This window comes from Phycodurus eques, chromosome 1 (genome assembly GCF_024500275.1).
Source record: "Phycodurus eques isolate BA_2022a chromosome 1, UOR_Pequ_1.1, whole genome shotgun sequence".
In the NCBI taxonomy this organism is placed as follows: domain Eukaryota; kingdom Metazoa; phylum Chordata; class Actinopteri; order Syngnathiformes; family Syngnathidae; genus Phycodurus; species Phycodurus eques.
This window is the reverse complement of record NC_084525.1, coordinates 47,170,494-47,193,389: the sequence shown is the minus strand read 5'-3', so window position 1 is coordinate 47,193,389 and position 22,896 is coordinate 47,170,494. Positions and strand designations below refer to the sequence as shown.

The 22,896-nt window shown below is 49.4% G+C and overlaps 2 protein-coding genes and 2 long non-coding RNA genes across 4 annotated transcripts; 2 read left to right on the top strand and 2 right to left on the bottom strand.

Annotated features, from left to right (window-relative positions):
* Positions 1-542: 542 nt before the first annotated feature.
* Positions 543-2,431, top strand: LOC133412403 (thymosin beta-12). The gene is made up of 3 exons (XM_061695567.1): positions 543-621; positions 1,415-1,524; positions 1,606-2,431. The coding sequence occupies exons 2-3, from the start codon at positions 1,425-1,427 to the stop codon at positions 1,638-1,640; spliced, it is 135 nt and encodes a 44-aa protein (XP_061551551.1). The 5' UTR covers positions 543-621; positions 1,415-1,424; the 3' UTR covers positions 1,641-2,431.
* Positions 2,432-12,311: 9,880 nt separating this feature from the next.
* LOC133412395 (uncharacterized) lies at positions 12,312-13,348 on the bottom strand. The gene is made up of 2 exons (XR_009769759.1): positions 12,553-13,348; positions 12,312-12,441 (listed from the first exon to the last, which is right to left on the bottom strand). It is a non-coding gene; the product is annotated as an uncharacterized LOC133412395 (long non-coding RNA).
* A 2,704-nt stretch (positions 13,349-16,052) lies between these two features.
* On the bottom strand, positions 16,053-20,734 carry LOC133412397 (uncharacterized). The gene is made up of 2 exons (XR_009769761.1): positions 20,654-20,734; positions 16,053-17,050 (listed from the first exon to the last, which is right to left on the bottom strand). It is a non-coding gene; the product is annotated as an uncharacterized LOC133412397 (long non-coding RNA).
* A 111-nt stretch (positions 20,735-20,845) lies between these two features.
* On the top strand, positions 20,846-22,653 carry LOC133396947 (transcription elongation factor A N-terminal and central domain-containing protein). Its single transcript, XM_061667296.1, is given in 3 exon segments — positions 20,846-20,922; positions 21,923-22,249; positions 22,251-22,653. Coding segments are annotated over 3 exon segments (705 nt in total). The 5' UTR covers positions 20,846-20,856; the 3' UTR covers positions 22,563-22,653.
* The last annotated feature ends 243 nt before the right edge of the window (positions 22,654-22,896 follow it).

Below are 22,896 nucleotides of genomic sequence, written 5' to 3'. Positions count from 1 at the left end.
ACGCCGCTGGTTCCGTCGCCTGCATTATTTTGAAGCCATTTCGCAGACCATTGCCTTCATCGGCCATCACGTCATTACGTCATACCCTTGACGGAACGAGATCTTGTCAATATTTGACGCTCGACTCTTGTCTTAAAGTTGTTCTCTACCCTCACGCATTTCACTACAATACTCATTTCCATGCACTTTGGTTCTAAATGTTGGTATTTTCAAGACTTGGAGCTGTGGGTGCATACTTTCTGGTGTGTGTGTGTGTGTGTGTGTGTGTTGGTCAGATGTTATGATTATTAGCGTTTTCTTGGAAAATGGATGGCCGTCAAAATGTGGTTCCGCGTTTTGTGCGGCTCAGACCAGCAGGGGGCGCCTCGTCCACGCGGGCGACAGAACCACGTAAACCGTGTTCCCAAAACAGAAAGCAAATATTTGGAGGCGGATCCCCTCCGCATAACTCCGAGGTGCTGTTTCGGGGTCTCGCCAGCAGGGGGGGCACGGCGGCCGCGATGTGGCTGACGTCAGACGTCATTAGCATATCTGCTGGTATATGTGCGCTCGCGCGGGGCCGCGTCTCGCCTTGTGCTGCTGTTGCCACGACGTCGAGCTCACCCTCAGAACAACTCCTCGGTAAGCCGCGTTCGCGTCACCACTCTCCGGCCTTTCTTCCTCGCCACCGCGTGCGCTTTTCCCTTTTCTCGCGCTACGACGGCGTTCGGCAAATGAAAACCTATTGGACCCGTTCACACGAAAGGCGTCGTTTGATTTGCGCCGAGAGGATGCGTGCGCGCTCTTTGTCCGACCGGTGCGCGTTTTCCTTTGTTACAAGCCTGTGTTGGCAAAGTGCGTGACCCCGGCCCCCCCCGCCCGTTTACTACCCGCCCGGGCGTCCACGGGGGGAATCCACTGGCCACAAATGTGTCGCGCACGACGATTGATTTGATGGACTGGACATGGGCGGTGGTTCCTTCACATTGAGCCGCATCGGGGGTGGGGGCGGGGGCGGGGGGGGGATTTGGCCATGACTACAAATTAATAATAATAATGAAAATAGGTATTGATTTTTTCCTCCTCTGCATGTGCCTCCTTTGTGTTCCTTCTGGGAGTCTGCATGGTGGAGCGCCATTGTTATGTAAATACGTGGAATTCATTGTAAGATCCCAGTGGAAGCCAGTCAAATCACGGCGGGCGCAGCCGCAGGGCGGACCAAAGTTGGGCGGGAGGGGGGTTGCGTACGTGCCCACGAGAGAGAAAAGTCATCTGCGGAATGAGATCTGGCCAACGCCCTGATTTCATAGTCGGCAGGGGGGTCCACATGCTCCCGTGCTGATTTGCACATCCGGACTCCCAGCAAAGATTCAAAGGACACTTCTCGCAAGTGCTTCCTTGCGACTGCTTTCTCCTCTGTTTTCTGATCTCGCAGAGCTGCAAAGATGAGCGACAAACCCGACATCTCGGAGGTGACCAGCTTCGACAAGAACAAGCTGAAGAAGACGCAAACTCAGGAGAAGAACGTCCTGCCCACAAAAGAAAGTAAGGAGGCCTGCCTCTCTCTCTCTCTCTCTCTCTCTCTCTCGCTCGCTCTCAACCAGTGTCGTCTGTTCCCTTCCACAGCCATCGAACAGGAGAAGGCCGCGGCGACGTCGTGAAGCCCCTCGCCATGCGCCGCGTGCCCCCTCCCGTCCCCGCCTCTCTCCTTCCTTCCTTGCTTCCTTCCTTACTCCCTGCCTTCCGCATGGCCTTGTTTTCATCAGTCACCTCTCCTCGCTGTATAACTTTGTAACCGAAAACGATGACCGAGCCACCCGCTCCCGCAGACAGACGCCGCCGCAGGTCGACACAGCCACGCCGCCATCTTGGTCTCTTTTTTTTTTCTTTTTTTTTTTGGGTCCCGAGGGATGAAGAAGCGGAGGAGGAGGTCGAGTCTCCCGGAGGTGCGGGTCTCCGCCGCAGAGAGGTCGAGGAGGCGACGGTCGGAAGCACGTCGTCGCCGCCGCCGCCGCCCGACTTCCTGCGTGGCCACTTTCGCGCCAAACAAAAAGGCGTCCGGCTTTCTGCTCTTATGTCGTCTTTGTAATTCTCGGAAATGCACACGTTTGTCTGTACGCTAGTCAAAATGTTCATGAACGCCCTTACAAATTTGACGGTTGTATGTATGTTTTTATTTCTTTAAAAACAAAAACGGACCTTGTTTTGTGGTTAAAATGTACTTTGGCTCCGTTTGTTTGAGTGATTCACGATTTTGTGTCACAATCTGACGCGCGAGGGAAAACAAAAAGTGTCACTTGAGTCGACGCGCTCTTAAGTCAATCCTTGGAAGTTGTTGTTTTTTTCGAAAGTCCCAGCAGTCACGTTGCTCCGCCGCAATCCATTGCAAGGAATGGAAGAACATGAAATGTTGTAATAAAAAACAAAAGAAAAAAAAAATTTGCTACCAAGACGTTTGGTTGTCAAGTGTTTGCAAGGCGCGCCGCACAACACGAGCTGCACTTTTTCGCGCTCTCCTCGGCGGCCTTCGGCGACGCCGCCTGGAGCCCAAAAGTCAAAGGTCGAGGCGCTACTGAATAGAAAAAGAAGCGTTCCCGCAGATGGGAAATTTGAAGCAAACGCTGTGCGTCCAGCCCGTGTTTAACTCTTCGCAAGAGCGATTTCAAGTTTGATCGTTGATAATAACAATAACAATCTGAGAGGTTTACATGACATTTTGCCCATTTAAATGGCAATCATTTGCTCATTTTCATCACAGGCCCCAAAGCAGTTCGGGCTTTCGCCAGCGGGCCACGTCGTTACGTCATCATATCGTTACATGCGCCCACAAAAAGGATGGATAACTGCAAACCCCAAATCCAGCGAATTCGGACATTGTTGAAAATGTCCATCTAAACAATGCAATGATTTTCAAATCCTTTTACGGGAGGCAAGTTAAGCAAAAGCAACATCATCATCATCATCATCATCATCAGTGCAACACTGGGCCAACATCTCAGAAGGGTGAGGTTCAGAGATTGATCCGAGTCTCGGACACCTACGCGTTAGCCTACGTGAATGTTGTTTATCATCTGGCACGAAATAGAAATTGGACAAATGTTTGTCCTGAGATGGCTAATTGCACTGAAAAGCTTTCTTTCTAATGCCAGTTGCTTTCCTTTCTTGCAGGCGGCTACCGAGACGAACGGGACCGGATCCGACCAATGAAACCAGATTAAAGATGACAATCCGAGTCAAAATGCCAAAGCGGGAGGCATCCCATCATTTCTGCGAACACGCGTATCGAGGGGCCATTATTGCAATATAAATGACCAAAACATAAATGGCCCAGATTTTATCGTAAGCATCAAACTCGAAATCGCTCTCCTGCAAAATAACCAGGAAGTGAGCCCACTCTAGTTCTCGGTGGCTCCATTTTGAGCAAGAAACATGAGGAGCACACACACTTGTGCTCGTGTGGGTTTTCTCTGGGTATTACGTTCTAAAATCATGCGTCCAGCTCAGCTGAATTGCTGCAGTGGCTTATGGGACGGCGTGACCCGCAGTGCGACGTGTCGCCTCAGCGGGTAGATTTGCTCCGCCTCCTCAACTGCCTTCGCCCTAAATTAGCCGCCGCCGACAAAGCCTTAATGGCATTAGCGCGGAATTGGCAGCCGACAACGTTCAATAGCTGAACTCGCTCATCGCCGCGCCCGCCGTTGGGGACGCGTTACGCGGGGAAACCTTCGTTTGGTTCGGTCGGGCCCGACACTGTTGAGCGTGCCGGTTTCCCTCATCCGGTGTCGTCTTCCATGTTGGTGTAAGTGGATTGGCGTTAAGTCAGTTTCTCCTAATAAGGTATTAATCTGCATTTGGGAGGGGGATGGTGGGGGGAGGCTGCCAGGCAAAGGCTTGGCCAGATTAAACACCTCTCACCTCGCTCTCTGGCTCCGCAGAGGCCCGAGGTCACTTAGCTAGCTCGGTCGCTTGGGGGTCCGTGAAATCATTGCAGTAGCGTTTTTTAAAAAAAAAAAATGCATACATAGGAGGCGCTGCTAGAACAAACACATGGAACCAATTACAGTACTGCTTGTTAGCTTATTTTAAAGGGGGACTGGGGGAGTCGGTCTTTTATCGATTTTATTTTATTTTTTTTAGAAACACTGTTGTTGCTTCTCTTCCAAGGAGGGGCCGCCCTGTACAGCGCAGAATGCTCAATGAGGTCAAAAAGAACTTTAGAGTGTCAGCTGTAAAAAAAAAAAAAAAAAAAGATTCATTGGCACGAGCCAGCCAACCTCTCGGTTGACAAATCTAACCCTACGTGAAACATGAAACAAGAATGGGGTTTAATGGAAGGAGACAGAGGAGGAAGGCTTTGCTGTCTAAAAAAAAAAACAACACATTTGAATTTTGCTAAAGAGCGCTTGGATGTTCAACACCACTATTGGTAAAATCATTCTATGGACAGATGAAATTAGAGTTGAATTGAACACACGTGCGGCGCAAAAAGGGCACAGCACAGCGACATCGAAACCTTATCGTAACTGCGAAGCATGGTGGAGGGAGTCTCATGGTATTGGCGTGCTTTGGTACCTCAGGGCCTGGACAGCTTTCTATCATCAAGGGAAAAATTAATTGACAAGTTTCATCAACGAGATATTTTGCAGAAGAAAGGAGGACAACAGGAGAATGATCCAAAACGCAGAAGCGAGTCAACAACAGGAAAGGAAAATACTTATACCTTATAGGTGCACGCACAGCGTCAGACGTCACCTTCCGCTTTGTTTACGTTACATTCGTGAACTACCTAGCTAACCTACCAACCAATGCGTTTATCCGCTTTTCCTCTGAGGGAAACTACAACTGCGATGCGGCCGCCAAGGGTCTCACATGTCGGCGTCGAGCCTCGCGGGGATAGCGCCGCCTGGCAACCCATGGCAACAGCCGTCGCCGAGTCATCTGCGTCTCCCCGGGGAAGGCGTCCCGGCGGCTGCCGCCGCGCGCTCGGAATACTCTGGAGATGGCGACGGCGCCACACGCAGCTCGGTATCGAGAACAGATTGTCATGCGGCCATCTGTCGGCGTGCGTTCCTCGCGCAAACTGGACGTCTTCAAACTGCATTGTTATGCTAAGAGCCGCCCAAGCATGACAACAGACTCTTGAATGAGCATTAGAACGTCATGCGATGATCTTTGGTCCGTTATGTCTCCATCGCTTGCGGCGCGAGACACACACGGATTCTGCTGTGCGTTTCCATGGCGACCCCGCCCCCCCAGTCGCAGCGAATGAATCAGTATGCTACCCACCGAACGGTAATACGTAGCAAAATATACCGCACAGCTGCAGAAATGATCACGTTTGTGTCACGATGGACGTTTCGTGCGCACGTTAGGTCTCCCGCTGGCTCCGGCAGATAAAATCACGAGTCGGGAATTTTCTGTCGAGGCTGCACGAGAGACATCAGAGCCCTCAGGTGCGCGCGCTGAACCAAAGCTGCCGAGCCGACGTCGGCTCTTCCAGCCTTTTCCTGGAGGGACGTGCGTCAATCTCCCTCGGCCGCTCCGTTTCTGCGAGATTGAAAATGACGTCAAAGGGCAAAATCATTTGATCAGTAACAGGGAAGACACAACCCACTGAATTTTGTTTTGAAAATCAATTTGACTGATGTCGCTATTTGAATAATTGCCAGTGGTTCGCCATCAAACGGCCATAATTGCTTCTACGAAAAAAGAAGGGGACAAAAAGCACCAAAGTAACATTTTTCAAACTTTGACTTCTGCAGAATGGACGGCAGGACATAAAGAGCGAGCAGTTGATTATCGCCAGATGGGCTCCGATCGATGGCCTTTTTTTTGGTCTGTTTTTTTGCGGTCTGCCTTTGGCTCGACAGTCAAGGACATCACAACAGACTGAATCCTGGACCTGGACCTGGATCCTTTTTTGTTTTGTCTGGGGCGGCGCAATATTGCTCTTGACAGCCCTCCCTTTTCCCACTCTGTCAAAACACAAATGTTATTCTACTGAATAGGATGTGTACAGTGACCCCCCCCCCCCCCCCCCCCGCCCCCGCCAATTCCCCATTTACCCTCCGCAATATTTTCTGTACAACCCCAACATTTGAGCGACCGTTGGCTGAAAAACAAATGATGCTGCCCCGCTCCTTCTTCGGCGCCACGTTAGCTCGCGTCGGCCACCGACATGATTCATTTAGAATTGGGCTTGCCAAAGGAGAGGTCTGGACGGAACCTCCTCTCACACTACGAAAGCGCCGCACGCGCTGAACAACGTTTCGGCAGCCGTCGCGCATGTTCAAATGTCACACGGTAGCAAAGAAAACAGAATATGTTTCGCTCCTTCGGGAATGAGCGGCGCTGAAAGAAAAGGTCAAGCGTTACTTTCAGTCGAATGGAGCTTCATTGGTTAAAAAAATACAATCAAAAATACAAATTGCGTTTCTTACCATGCAGGCTGTAATTGTCGAATGGTAAATGGCATAATTTTGCCTCACATTCAAGCTGAAAGCTTTTGGGGATTTTTTTTTTCCCCCATTTCAAATCGTCGAAGGCCATAATCATAAAAAGTCATTCTTGAGCTACCGTCGCTGTCCGCGTGCTCACTCCGAATGCTGCGCACCGTCGCATAATCGCCAAGCAAATGTGCAAACTGGCTAACCGCGACGCACGTTACAAGTCGACTCCTTGAGTCATTCGAACGCGCGGCTGTTGCGACACTTCTCGCTCTCAGATGGGCTCACGGCAATCTGCTACGAACAGCACCCAAATAGTCGAGATAACGGCGCCAAAATAGAAGCGTGACACGGACTTGAACTTTGTCAAGAAGTCTGCACACCCCCCTGTGAAAATCCCAAGGTTTTGTGATATCAAAAAAAGGGGAGATCGGTCACTCATTCCAAAACGTTCGCCACTATTACATGTGACCTACAACATGTACAACTCAACTGAAGGGGGGGAAAAAAAAATAAAAAATCCTCTTTTCCAGGGCAGAAGTGAAAATACTCAAGTGAAAGGATGTGGTTGCACAAGTGCGCGCACCCTCTTATAATGGGGATGTGGCTGTGTTCAGAATCAACCGTCGCATTCCAATTCATGTCACCACTTAAAGTGGCTCCGATTCGCTCCAAATGAAGTTCAGATGGTCGAGTAGGCTTTTCTTGAGATTTGTTTTGCTTTCTAGCGGAAGGTTTTGCGCTAACTTTCATGTCGACATGACAGATGACACGGCTACATCGAGCATCGTGCCCAGATGACTGCAATTCAATTGAGGTGTCGTGTCGCTGTCTCCGCAAACAAAGACATATTTTGGATGAAGTCAAACTGCATCACGACAAAAGGGAGCTTATTGTATTTTGGGCAGTAAAGAAAAGAGGTTCGTTGTCAGTCAACACTCGGAACGACTGTCTTTAAAAGCCTGGCCTCGGCTGCCGAACGCTGCCTGCGGTTTGGAACGGCCCACGATTCCTCCGCCCGTCTTGGCCTCGTTTCCATCTGACGAAAATCAGCCCCAAAGCAGGATGCTGCCGCCACCGTGCAAAACTGTCACAGTAGTGTTGTGTCGTGTTGTGTTGGTGAGGAGCAAGCAGTGTTGTGTCCGCAACAAACGTTCCTTTTGGAATTAGACACAAAAAGTTCAACTTTGCTTCACATTTTCCCGACACGCGTTCGGGAGTTTGGGGAATATTTTGCGAATCTCCGAATCCTTGCGTCACTGTCCGTAATGCTCCCGGTGTTTTTTTTTCATTTTTTCTGTCTTCGTCCACAACAACCACCAATCAATCAACCGATCCATCGAGATTGCAGCTACTGTTGACTTTGTCTTTCTCTGTTTCCATTTGTTCCCCTTGTGTCGTCATCTGCCGAGGTTGAAAAAAGAGTATTGAGTATCTTTTTGAAAAATAAAGGGAGGTGAAGTCAAAAAAAGTCATCAGAAAAGTAGATGCTGTACTCAAGTAATGTACAGATACCTGACAAAAAAAATTCTACTTACGTTCATCAATGAAGTGTTTGTACTTCATGACTTCCCACCACTGGAACAAAACCTGCCGGACTAGGAAATGAAGGTGCTTCCTGTTTTTTTTTTTTTTTTTTTGCTTCCTCATTGCCAAGTTTCCTACACGGATGTATCAAAGGTGAAGCTGATGACATGTTCTCCTGAACTTTGGATTGAAGAATTACGGCGGTGGAAAAGCGGCAAAAGGTGAAGCGGTTATACAACGATGTGGCGGCCGGACGCACGGACGCTTCTTTGTGCAGATGGTAAAAGATTACAAACGCTCACTTGGTGAGTCGAGTCCCAGATGCCCGAATGCCCCGCGTGTCTTTTTGCACGCTGAGGCCCCCCGCGCCGCCGCCCCCGCCTTATATAAAGGCTTCGGGCAGACGTGTGCCCACGTTCCCTCGCCGCCCCTCCATCTGCGGCATCCCAGTTCAAATTGGACTCAAGTAGCGGTTGGGCATCAACACGACATCTTTGTCTGGAAATCTGGCGAGCCCCCCCCCCCCCACACACACACACAATGCCACAATTGTTCCCGCGCGCCATTTTGCGCTCCAGCGTAGGCACGGCGCCAGGCCGGGCCCTGCTGCAACAAGAACGGACGTAACGAGCGCGCAGAGGGCTCGCTTGGGCATCGTGTCGCCGTCACAGCGCGGCGGAATTAAGAGTAGTAACAACTCACTTCTCCGTGACGCAGTCGAAACTCATTTGACGACAACCGACTCCCAAAAAAAAAACGGAGAAGCCAAAGCAGGCGGACCGCTGCAGCGGCGGGAAGTCACAAATAGTTCGTTTTCACGTATCTTGAGCGTTTCATTTCCGAGCCACTTACTTGAAATTTCATACGTGTCCTTTCGACTCCTTACTTTGTCAAAGTACGCTTGTTACCTTTTGAAACCTCCACGGATGACAACGCAATGTCCACCGGATCGTCCCGGCGGAAGCCCGCTCGGAGACGACCGGAACGGTCCGTTTGCCATCCGTTTCACGCGCCGAGGACGAAAACGTTGTCCTGCAGCAGCCCGAAAACCACCGGCTCCTGGCATTCGAAAATGAAACAACGTAAGGTTTCGTTTTTCACTTATTACCATGAGCTCATTTAGCATTTTGCGGTATTCAATTCACAACAATAACAAAGCCACGGGAACACGTTGTTATGATAGATAGCGGGTCAGAGCAGGTGAGCACAATGCAAAATGTCCCCGTACCTTTCCCAAAAAAAAAAAAAAAGACGACCAGCTGAATGAGCCCTAAGGACTAAAACAACGAATGAGGCTCCGGATATTTCCAGGTCAATTATCGGGCAGATGATTAGCGGTGGAAAAAGGAATGGACGGCCGGCATTCGCCCACCCGACAAAAGTTGTGAGCCTCACGTGGGAGATAAAGCAGAGGAGAAAGACGAGGGAGCGGGTTGGTAAACGAAGCATCGCTCCCTCCGCCTTACTTCTCTCTTTCAAAGGTCAGCGGGGCAAGTTCCCAGAAACAAGTTCCCGTTTCTGTTTCTGTGTGCGGTCCTGATCTGCTGTTCTCCGCGTTTCGAAACCGCAGCACCCGGAGAAAAGCCACGCAGGCACGGGGTGAACACGCAAACTCCACGCCGGTCAGGCCGGGATTTGAACCCGGGTCCTCGGAACTGTGCGGCAGACGCGCTAACCGGTCAGGCGCCGTGCCGCGGCCACGGAAGGCGCCGCCGCAGAGTTCATCGCGACCCGACCCGGTAGACCGGCGTCAACGCATCCATCCATCCATCCATTTTCAACAGCGCTTATCCTGGTTAGGGTCACGGGGCGCCGGAGCCTATCCCGGCTGACTTCGGGCGAACGGCGGACTCCACCCTGAACTGGTCGCCGGTCAGTCGCAGGGCACATATAGACACGGACGACCGTTCGCACCCACGCTGCCCGCACCAAAGTCAGGCGAGTGTACCACCACGCCATCAGTGACATCACTGGCGTCAAAGCAATAGCTTTATATTAGACAGGGTGTTGGCCTGAGCACAACAACAGCAAATAGGTGAGTTTTTCAGCAAATAACAGGTTGAATTCAAAAAAAAAATGTTGTTGTTTTTTTTTTTTTGACGAGGGGAAATTTGTGAATTGCAAATATGCAGGCAACGCGCATTTTCGGTCGATCCTGAAATGTTAATGCGTCTGTGATCCCAAACCGAAGTCGTGAGTGCTTTTCATGAAAATCGAGGTTCCGATGTGGATGCGCTGCGAATGTGTCAAAACCCGCCCGACGCCGCTCGCATTCCGTCAGACGAGCGGGCCGATGACCTTTCCCTACATTTTCGTCTCCGGCAGCATCTGCTAGCGTCCGCCGGACCAGCAAACGCTCGGTCGCCCCAGAAAATCGAATCGCACGTTGAGACAGGACGACGCTGCAAAATGGAGTTCAAAATCGATGTCGTGGTAAAAACAGTTGGGAGTGCAAGACCGGGCTCGAGGCCCCAAAAAACCGGACGACGACCGCCAAGACTTTGTTTTGTTTCGTGCTAACAATTCATGACAGCGATACGCGCTGCTCTGTCGGCGTACCCGTTTCCTAAGTGCTCTGCAGCCCGCGAGGGTGTTCGTGTAATACGGAGCTCATTAGTGGGAAGGGTTCTCAAGCATCAGCGAATGCGTCGCTGCTAAAAATGCAATTCAAATGTGCACTTTGTGTGTGACTGGTGGACTTTGAATAGGCAGCTCTGGAACGAAAATAAGCATTTGCTCTGATTTGGCTAGCCCTAGTTCTTCGTTTGACGAAACGACACGATTTTGTTTTATTCTGCAAACCGCCGGCAACATTCCAAATACAAATATTGTCATTTAGAGCATTCATTTGCAGAAAATGCTCAATGTTTCAAATGCACTTCATGCAAGTATACGATGTATACTTGACAAATGCACTTTTTGTCACTATCTATGCGCGACTCTTGCACTTTGCTTTGTTACGGGTATGACTAAAGTGATGTATATACAGTAAATAAAGCAAGCGCGCACAATTCGCCGGACCAATGGCGGTTGAAGCTTGAGCGAAAAGGTCACAAGGAAAACGGATCTTCTTGCACCTTTGGTGGGAACCGGAGAACTGTTTGTCAGGGCTGCGACTAAATGAGACCGCGGGCAGCTAAATAGTGAGAATGACGAGATGCGACACGCGCGGGAACAGAGCGCAGACATTTTTCCGCCGCTGCCAGAACGCAGCAGATGGCCGCTGTGACTCCAACGGGCCGATCCGCGTGCGCGCTTCAGACCCCGGGAGATGGTTCGGCCTCGCTCTCAGCTTGTTTTTTCACCAGGCATGCGTCGGCGATAGCTGACATCATTTAAGACAACCGCAGAAAAGATACAAAACAACAACGACGACGACGAAACGAGGCCGTCCGCTGCCATGGGGTTCGCGGATTTGTTGTGTTTTGCCTTCGATGGGCGAACCGCGACCGGCCGTGTCACGGCTGCGCTCATCACGTAAACGAGCTTTCTCGTGTAAATAACGAGAAAGCTCGTTTGCCCCGAAACACTCAAGGACTTTTGTCTTGAGGTCGGCTGCGCAAACACGGCTCGGTTTTCCTTCAAAAGCTGAGCCGTGGTATTTAGCGGGAGTATTGTGATCGACAAAGCCTGCACAGACTGAAAACAGACACGGCCGCCTCCCAATATTATTACCCATAATCCACCAGGATGTGCCAGTTGTCATGCTGATAGGGAGCCAATCAGGCGCAGCCTTATGTAATCCTTGCATCCATCCAGAGACAGACACACTTTTTTTTTTTTTTTTTCCCCCACCAATAGCACACACACACGCGCGCGCGCAAACACACACACACCGGAGTCGGACCGAGATATGATCGTGAACATTCCTCGCACGAGCCGCCGGCTGCCGTTGTGCATTCCTCCAAAAGCTTGGGACTCAACAAGCGCTCGCACGTATCTGCACTTGTACGAGTGTCCAAAACAAAGAAATCAAAAAAGGCTGGTTACAGCAAAAGTACAAAAGTTTAAAAAAATAAAAAAATAATAATAATAATTGTTTTCATCTGTCGAGAATCCCCATTTTGATAACATTTGCAATGCACACAAGATCGTTTCCCTTTGTGTTTACGTGCTGAGAAGAAAATCAAGCTAGCTCGTGTTAGCTCAGGTCATTATGTTTTTAAAACACGTTTGCACGGTTTTGGCTCAATTATTATGATTAGCACTGACAAAATATACCTTTTTTTTTTTTTTTTTTGACATGATACAATTTTGACTTTTCACAGAGCCTCCAACATCAAACAATTCTCTTCAATGGAAAGGACATTTCTTTCTTCTTCTGTTACTTTGTCATGAGTTCTGCCTAGTTCACCTTCCTCCATCTTGATTCCATTTCATCCATCCATCCATTTTCTGTACCGCTTATCTTCACCAAGCAACCAAATTTGAATTTGGCAATCAGTCAAAGTCTTGACTGCAGTTGACATCTTTTTTTCCCCCATGTCGACTGAAAAAAAAGTACCAAGACTATTTTGACCAAGTCAGGAGTGAAAAGTGCAGATAAATCTTTTCAAATGTAGGAAGGTGAACATAAAAAAATGATGAGAAACGCAAATACCCGAGTTAAGTACAGAAAGGTCCTGAGAAGGTATTTGTACTTTGTCGCTCCCTGGAGAAAGTCGAGAGCGTCGTCTTTCTGGGGCAGCCGTCCAACCGATCTGCGGGCATTCCTGCCCGTGAGAAGCCTCCGTTGCTTCTTCTGCATGGTCGCGTGCAGATGTGATGAACGAAAGGCGGCAAGCGAAGAAGGCGCACGAGCGTTTTCCTGGACATCGACGCGAAAGGCGGCCGCGATCTACAATATTGGTTTGCTGCTCGAATTTCCATGAAGCCTTTTTGGGTTCACGGTGTTCCTGCGTGAGGTCAGCACAAAAGAATGCGGGCCGGCCCTTCCGCCGTCGCGGCCAGATAAGCTCCCCCGTTACAAGGACAGCGTGTTATCACATCGAGTGGCAAGTTTTTCTTTTCCCTCTGCCGTTTGGCCCCGAGTTGACGAATCGCTCTTTTGTCGTCTTTCTGCAGAGGAGTCGTCGTCGTTTCAGGAATGCGGAATGTCGTCCCTCGTCTGCCGAGGCGAGCACGGAATCCGACCGTCTGCTTCTTTAAAACCTTCCGCGGCGTCGTGCCAAGCCGTTCAGAGCGCAACACATCGTAAAAGAGGTTTATTGGACATACTTTCCCTCCGTGTTCAGGGCTTGTTAAGTATGCAGGCGTTTGTTTTGGGTTTTTTGCTGCCGATGCGGTGCTTTCCGAGCCGCTGCTCGCGGGGAGCCAATCAACAATCTGCTTTTTTCTTTTCAATTGCTTTGCGGCCAGCCTCACGGCGTCCTTGCAGTTACTGAGGAAGTCAAATATGTTTGCTACTCGCACATGCGTTTGCTGATTTGATCGTGAAACCTCTTTACCGCCTTCCAGACCGTACGACCATGGAGGGGAGAAACATTTCTTCTCCTTTTCGTTTTACCCGTCCTACACGCTTTAAGCACATTTAAACCGATTCGAGCAAAGTTTTCAAGTTTTTCAAACACATTTTCAAACGTATTTGAAGCCCCCCCAAAAAAACAAAACAAATTTCAATCATGAAATGTACAGGAAATACTGCGTGTATTGTTTTGTTTGTGTCCATGTGCCTCGAAGGCCATGTGGCCGAACCCGACTGAAGTGTCGCGGAGCGTGCGTGGCCGGCGACTAGTTTTTGGCGGAGTGGCCGATCGCTCGCCCGCTGATTTTGCAGCGGTTCAAAATTCAGATTTTTGTTGCACGATGAAGCAACGTCGCAGCCAATCAAAATGCACATTCGATTTCGGACACGCCCAAAATACATTTCCGGGTTCCGGGCCGCCGCCGCCGAGACATACAAATAAAGTGCGCCCTCGCATACTCGCTTTTCATCCCCTACAAATTGTGGGGCTCCACTGTAGAGTAGAGATACTTTCGTACCAAAGATCTTACTGAGCCAAAATGGAGAACCGACAACCTGCATTTCCACTTCTGCAATCGCCCTCGCCAACGAGGACGTGACCTTTCTGAGCGACGCGGCTACTCGCCGTTACCCAGAATTCCCCGGTGCGAGCTGAAGCGGCAGAACGACAGGAAGCGTGACCCGAGCGCTATTTGCGACGTTTCTGTCGCCTTTCCTGTTGCTTGTTTGGTCAGAAGGCAGCGCGGCGGCGGCGGCCGAGCGGGCGGTTGGCACGTCCGCCTCGCACTTTTGAGCTTTTGGTGTCTCGGATCTTGACGACGGCCTTCCTGTGTGGAGTTCGCAGGTCGACCTACCTGAAAAATCCACTGAAGTACAGTAACGGAGTCCAGCGGTGCCTTGAGACGTGACCCGCCTTTTCTCATTTTTTCGACATACGTTTTTTTGCTTTGACCTGTGAGCAAAAATTGGAGATAGATAGGCGGCGCGCTTGTAAGGTGACAGGCCGCGCGGCTCGATTTACTTCACAACAAGCAGGAGTTTGGCAAAAATGGAACAATTCTTGAAAAATAAGTGGCGTCAAGCTTTTTAATGCCACGCCCACCTGAAGTTTACAAATTAAACAGAATGACATTGTTCTGTATTTAAAACCACATCGCATTGCGTTAACGTGCGCTAGCTTACTGCTAACACAACGTGGAATGCCATGGACGGGCTCACAAATAGCAACTGTGTGAGTCTTGTAATGCTTTGAAAAACAGACATTTGAATATAAACGGTGCAGCAACACACGTAGATGGACAATATAACAATACTCACAGGTATTTCATATATTATTATTGAAGCTTACTGAGTCATTTACAGTCGTTGTGAAACTCTTCTTCGTTTGTGTCTGCATGACTCGAGTTAACTGCCCCCCCAGCGGCCAAGTCATGGACACCAAAAGGAACCGCCAAGAATTCATCATGCCGCACAAATTGTTGAATTCTTTCTATTCTATTCGATCAAAATATGTTATTACTATGTTTTTTTTATAAAGTGCTAAAATAGCCCTTCAAAAAAAAACATTTAAAAAAGACGACAAAAATGTTTTTGGGGGAGGATGGAACGGATGAACGGCATTTCCATTCATTTCAATGAGATGCGAGTGACCTCTGACCTCCACCTTCAAAGCGCAAGCTTTAAAGGCGGCAGACTGCGCGTCATGTTTGTTCTGATCAAAACCTCATGTGGAGTTTTGGCCCTCTCTGCCATCTTCCGTCCTTCCGCTTTTGTCAGTCTGAACTTTTCTGGGGCGACGCCGTTTCAGAATTATTACCGAGACAAAAATCATGTTTGACATGCAGACTCATCCCCGTCCTGCCTTTTCTCCCACACCGGCGCAGTGACCCAACGAGACCGGCAGAGCGATTGTGAACCTCCTTGCTGTTTTGGGCCTTTGGAGAGCGGCTTGCGTTCGTCTTCCTGTGGAGAACGGCAATAAACGCCCGAACAATTGGCAATTTACAGCCGACGTTGAAGCCGGCTAAGAACATTGCGAGTAGCGGGACGTCGCCCTCCTGCCAGGTGCTTCCTCTCGACTTCAGGATGCGGAACAATCTTGCCGTGTGTCTTGTGAGAAAACGATGTCCGCTTGGAATCGAGCGCCTGACCGACTTCCATCGCGTGCTGCCAAAAGGGAGAACGAAGCGAACGCGACCTGCGTGCCGTCTTCTGGTCTTCCCGCTTGAGCTCGTGTTTGATCCCATCGACATTTTGATCCTCCGCAGAGACGCCTCAAACGGTTCTGTGACTTCCTCGTTTAAAAAAAAAAAAAAAAAAAAAACAGAGTCTGCTCTGTATTACGTCCGATGTGCGAGTGCATATAAACAAATGTGACGCGGCATGACTCGGCCGTAGAACAGCTGATGTCTTTCCGGTTGATAATGCTCAGTATTGACGGACACGTTAGCGAGGTAACCCACTAGCGCAACACGACGGAATGTTTGCCTGTAGCTTAGCGCCCTGTGTTTTACAGTAACGCGATCCAAAAATGACCGCTGCACCTAAATTGTGACCATGAATGTACAAGCCCAATTCCAATGAAGATGGGACATTGCGTTAAACAAAAATAAAAACAGAATACAATGATTTGCAAATCATGTTCAACCTAGATTTAATTGAATACACTACAAAGACAATACACTTGCTTGTTTTTAGCAAATAATCATGACCTTAGAATTTTATGGCTGCAACACGTTCCAAAAAAGCTGGGACAGGCTCACGTTTACCGCTGTGTTACGTCACCTTTTCTTTGAACAACATTTGGGAACTGAGGACACGAATTGTTGAAGCTTTGTGTGTGGAATTCTTTGCCATTCTTGCTCGATGTACAGCTTCAGCCGTTCAACAGTCCGGGGTCTCCGTTGCCGTATTTGACGCTTCATAACGCGCCACGCATTTTCAATGGGAGACGGGTCTGGACTGCAGGCAGGCCAGTCGAGTACCCGCACTCTTTTACTACGAAGCCACGCTGTTGTAACACGTGCAGAATGTGGTTTGGCATTGTCTTGCTGAAATAAGCAGGAAAAAGACGTCGCTTGGATGGCAGCATGTTTCTCCAAAACCTGTATGTACCTTCCAGCATCAATGGCGCCTTCACAGATGTGTAAGTTACCCATGCCATTGGCACTAACTAACACAGCCTCATATCATCACAGATGCTGGCTTTTGAACTTTGCGTCCATAACAGTCCGGATGGCTCTTTTCCTCTTTGGCCCGGAGGACACGACGTCCACCATTTCCCAAAACAATTTGAAATGTGGACTCGTCGGACCACAGAACACTTTTCCACTTTTCGTCGGTCCATCATAGATGAGCTCGGGCCCAGAGAAGCCGGCGGCGTTTCTGGGCGTTGTTGATAAATGGCTTTTGCTTTGCATAGTAAAGTTTCAAGTTGCACTTACGGACGTAGCGCCGAACTGTATTTACTGACATTGGTTTTCTGAAGTGTTCCTGAGCCCACGTGGTGATATCCTTGACACATTGAGGTCGGTTTTTGATGCAGCGCCGCCCGAGGGATCGAAGGTCACGGGTATTTAATGTCGGTTTTCGGCCTTGGCGCTTCCGTGCAGTGATTTCTCCGGATCCTCTGAACCTTTGGATGACATTATGGACCGTAGATGATGAAATCCCTAAACTCCTTGCAATTGTACGTTGAGGAACATTGTCCTTAAACCGTTGGACTATTTCCTCACACACTTGTTCACAAAGAGGTCAACCTCGCCCCATCTTTGCTTGTGAACGACTGAGCAATTCAGGCAAGCCCCTTTTCTAGCCAATCACGGCGCCCACCTGTTCCCAATGAGCCTGTTCACCTGCGGGACGTTCCAAACACGTGTTTGATGAGCATTCCTCAACTTTCTGTCTTTTTTGCAACGTGTTGCAGCCATAAAATTCCAAGTTCACGATTATTTGCTCAAAACAATCAAGTTGATCAGTTTGAACATGAAATATCTTGTCTTTGTCGTGTATTCAATGAAATATAGGGCGAACGTGATTTGCAAATCATTGTCTTCTGTTTTTATTTATGTTTAACACAACGTCCCAACTTCATTGGAATTGGGGTTGTACGGTATGTCGCCTTGACGTAAGCATATCGGCGATTTCACCAAAACGAGAAGAGAAGCAAGTGCGGGCAAGCGCGTGTGTATGCGTGTGCGTGTTTATTATTGATTAGGCCGACATTGCAAGCGAGAGGTGCTGACCTGCTTTCAGTCTGCTCCTGCCGATTCGCCACACAAGCAACGAGGAATTCGCAAGGGTGTGCGTCGGCATCTGGAGCGTGCGAGCGCTCACATTAACACGCCACATCCTGTCGTGTCGTTCTTTTATTTCTCCTCACGTAATTCCTGCACCGATCTGACTTGCCGTCCAAACGGGGACCAAGGGTCGCAGGGGTCACAAAGGTGGGTGCTAATAATGAGGAGGCCGAAAGTGTTAAACAGCTGTGGGAAGTGCTTCACTTTAGTCGATATTGCAGGTTTACTTGTTGCTTTTTTACTTGCGTAAAGGAGTTGAATCTGCAATTCTTCAGACTTTTTTTTTTTGTTTTATCCATACTTCTATCCATTAGCAGCCATACTTCTAATTAAGTACGGCGCGTGAGTACTTTTGTGTTAAAAGGGTCGTCTCATACTGCAGGCCCAAAGAATGAGAATTCCAGGACGTCTGGAATTCAAACTTCCTCGCACAGCGGAAACGACGCGAGCGGAGGAGAAGAGGACACAGGAGGAAACTTGAAGGAGGTCAAAGCGCCGAGCGACATGTTCACTTGGAAATCGGGTGCGGCGCCGCGATCGCTTATCAGCGAGGTCAATGCTTAACTACGGTATGTGTGCTCGCTGTAGTTTACACCTTTGTGCGAGGTCAAGCGTCACCAACGACATTTCCGCGTTTGCCGAGCCAGCCCAACCAATGTGGAGCCCGAGGAGACGATCTTGAAACTTAATAGTAATTATTCGTTTTAATATACTGTCATTGGAGTGAAAATATATTTTGCCCAATTTTGTGGCACCCCCTGGTGGCTATGCCTATATTGCCTAATGGGCTAGCCAGCTCTGTGTGTTGAACTTAACATTCTTGACGCCCAATTTGTATTTTTTGTGAGAGCTGATCTTTTTGTAGTCGATAATATTACAATCTCAAAGGCGACGTGTAATTTGAAGAGGAACGCGTCCGTGAAGTGACGCCACGTGGCGCAGTGGGTTTACGGAAATAAATATGGCCCCTTGTCATGACGCATTTGTGGCAATTTGCAGGATTTGGTGCAACTGGAGCCAAAATGTTCCTGCATTCCTTTTGGCCTCGGACCGTTTCCTGCTCCATCGCCCAATGGTTGTTTGTTTCAGGAATATGATCAGTCGCCCTTACGACATTTTCACATCCTGCGCCATCAGCTCGCGTTCGGATCGCTCCATCTCAGCCTTTCAACGGCCACCGCGGCAAGTTGCCGCCTGCCCGCGGCGTAACCATGGCGACGTCTGGCCGATCACACCCCCGAAGTGGGAGCCCACCAAACGCGGCGGGAGCGTCGGTCACGACGGATCGGCCTTCAGGGCCGAACGACGGAGGAAAAAAAAAAAAAAGTTCCCTCCGTCATGTGGGATCACACTCAAGGTCTTTGTGATGCGTGGGCGAGCGACGACACGCACACACACGCTTGTCAAATTACATTAACGCGACTTCGACGTCAACCGCCATCGTGCGCTCACTGCGAACACTGTTGGCCAGCATCCTGAGATTCATTTTGTTCATGTGTGCTGGGAACGTGTATTAGGTTTTGTGTATGCCACGGTGGTAAATACTGACATGACTGCAATGAAGTCGATTTTTCCGGGACGTGTACTTTCGTTGGGTATTGATTTTCTGACGACTTTTTACTTTTACTCCCTACATTTGACAACATAAGTGTACTTTAGCGAGCCCCCATTCTATCTTTGCTCACTGCTCACCATGCATACCAGCACCCGCACTTTCCGTTGTTCCAGCTGTTTTATTAACGTCTTCGCTCCCTCCCTAAGTCCGCGCGGCTTTCGGCGGAGCTTCTTTTCCATTTTCTGCCCCAAACGACTGGAACACCGCGCCACAAATAACAAAACTCACCTCATTCCTCCTCATATCATCATTTAAAAAGTGAGGGAAGAACACTGTACATAAGCGCTGCACCTGTTTTTAGCCTGTTTGTAACCTTTTATTCACCACCACGTGCTATGATGTCAGTCTCTCGCTCGCTTTTTGTGTGTTTGTGCTGCGTGTTCTGCGCCAGGGGCGGGGCCATCACAAGCAGGAAGTGATACAGCAGGCCTCCCAAGCAGTCAGCAGAGTGCAGAGAGCGCCACCTCTTGGAGCAGGGCCATCATGGCAGGCCGCATGCTAGTAAAATTCCATTCCCACAGTGAAATTATTTGACGAGATCCAAAAGAATAGCGGTCTTGTGCCGTCAACAATAGGGAGGAGGCCATTTGTTGGCGACGCTGACCCCCCCCCCCCCTTTTCCTAAGTGACCCTCCTCCACATCGACCGGGAGACATTCCCGAATATATTAAAGCGAGCAGTTCGCCATTACTGGCACCGAAAGCTTTTAGAAGCCGCCCCCGCCGGCTTCCTCCCAGGGGCCTTCGCTGCATATATCCGAGGAGCTTACTTCCAAAATAATACGTGGACGGTGATGTCATACCCCAGGTTACGTAATCGCCCCCCGCGGGCTTCATGACATATGTTCTGAAAACATTTGGGACGTCTATTTTGCTTCATTTAAACAAAGACCAAAATAGACGCATTTGGATATTCAACGTTCAGTCATTCATCCATCCATCATCCGTTCCGCTTCTCCTCAATAGGGCCTGTAGGGCCCAGCGATCTCCGGGCGAGAGGCAGGGTACACCCCGAACCGGTCGCCAGCCGATCGCAGGGCACATCCAAACAAACAATCATTGGCACTCACAGTCACACCTACGGGCAATTTAGAGTCTTCAGTCAACCCACCACGCATGTTTCTGGGATGTGGGAGGAAACCGCCGTACCCGGAGAAAAGCCACCCAGGCATGGGGAAAAACATGCAATCCCGGCCCCGCACAGGCGGGGCCGGGATTTGAACCCCGGTCCTCAGAACTGTGAGGCTGATGTGCTAACCAGTTGTCCACCGTGCCGCCTGACCAAAAAAAACATAACCCATTTAAATAAAATGCATCATACTCACCAGAGTACTTGTTTTGCTAGTCATACTTGAATTACGCTCAATACCAGTGAGTGGCGCTAATGTACTTCAGCGCCATTTTGCCAACCACCATTACGACCGAAGAAGGATATCGCAGATGGACTTCCGTTTCCCGGAGCGGCTTCCAATGCGACAGCAGCACCACCTGGCGACCGATTTACGCAGCGCCCTCCTTTGAAACGAACATGGCCGCTGCGGTGCGGACAACAATTGAATTTGGGGATTGTAGCGATGGAAGTGACAAAGTTCAGGTATTCGCAACACTCACACACTAGTTTTAGATGCCCATATCTTCACAAAAGGCTCGTTTTACTTGTATTTCATTGTCGTGACACATTTCACAAGTACAGTCAAAGGAAACCAAATGCAGATGACATTAACAACCTAAATTCTACCTGATGAAGGTGTTTACATTTTTTTCTCCACAATCTGTTGTCTTCATTTCATAACATTTCTCTTGGCTGCAGAGTTTAAAGCGGCTGTGTTAGTTATATTGTTTTATCCAATCAGATTCGAGCCCCTACGTGTTCCCACGTCAAATCTAATCTGCCCCTCTTTTTTTTCCCCAGTTCTTTGTAAAATAGGGTTGAAATTAAGTGACGTTCATCTTTGTTGATCTTTGGTAACTGCGATACCCAAGTCAACAATCTCGTCCTTCAGCGGAATCCCGCAAATTGGTACGCCGAGGAGCCTCAAATTCCATTTTCATTTATTTCCATTGTTTTTCCCATATGATTGACCTTTTCATTCAATGCTTTGATTTCACTTCGTACCTCGTCCCAACATTTTCACGAGGGTGTCGTTTCTACTGTTGATGAGATCGGCCAAAGATCGAACGGCACCGGTCGGGCCGAGAACGCATTCTCGGTCAATTTGGGACCGTGTTGGTTTCTTCGAGAGCGGGGCCTTGCTTGGAGTTAGCGGTACGGGTGTTTTCCTATTGTTGCAAAGTCCTGCAGAAGAATATACGTGTGTACAGGAATGAAGTTCACGATACGATTTCCAGTGTTTGCGTAATTGCGATCATATGAATGAACAGCAGCGCGACTATAGAAGTGGACATTTTTACATAGTATCTTTGAGTATTCGACTCACGTACTCCGAAAGGTACACGAGTGTAAAAAGTACAAATCAATCTGTTTGCAAGTGTTCGGAAAGTAAAATGTCAGGAAAAAATAACACTTGGGTTGAAATACGTACCAGGATATCAAAGATACAGTGACAAAGTATTTGTACTTTACTTCCCACCAGTGGAATTCAAAGTCTGGAATGGCAGAAACAGAGCAAGAGGCCTCGTCGTCGGGCTCCTCGTCGTCTTCCGTGGCTGAGGTCGATCGAGCAGAAGGCGCCGCGGCCTCCGTGAGGTCCAAATGCGTCGGGCTGCTCGCCTCCGCCCTCCGCCTCGAGGCGCCCGACGGCGACAAGGCCACGGAGCTGGCCGCGGAGGTCGAGCGGCACGTCCGCCGCATCCACGCGTCCGATCGGGTCGGATACAAAGCCTGCGCGAGGAGCAAAGTGGCCAACTTGAGGAATCCAAAAAACGCCCACCTCCGCCAGGGCCCGGCGAGCGGCTCCCTGAACTCCGGAGGCCTTCGCCCGCATGACGGCGGAGGAGATGGCCTGCGCCGAGCTCCGGCAACTGAGGGAGGAGTACTCGTCTCGCGGCGTGAGCGAGCGGCAGCTTCCTCGCGGGCCAGAGGGGACGGCGACGCGCCGGCTCCGATGCCGGCGCTGCGGCGGCTTCGACTGCACGGTGACGCGGGTGAACCGAGGGGTGCTGTTCCTGCCGGCGTGGGCGCGGCAGGGAGGCCCCGATGACCCGGCCGTGACCTTGGTGACCTGCAGCCGTTGTGGCCAGCGGTGGTACCACAGCGGCTGGCTCTGCCTCTGACTTTTTTTGCGGATCCGGCTTTTCTTAGACGAGTGATTGTGCATTGTTTTCAATTCATTTGTGTTTGCGTACACACACACACACACACACACACACACACACACATATATATATATATATATATATATATATATATATATATATATATAGGGTTTTAATATATTTCTTTTGCTAATACTGTTGAAGAGACTCATGAAGTTTGTTTGTTTGTTTGTGATGAATAATGAAACTATTGAATACAGGCATTTATGTGACATGGGTTTATGATTGTGTGCGAGCTCGAAGCGTGGTGTCAAAGTGTTGGTGACGATTCTTTGTGTTGTTACAGAGCACA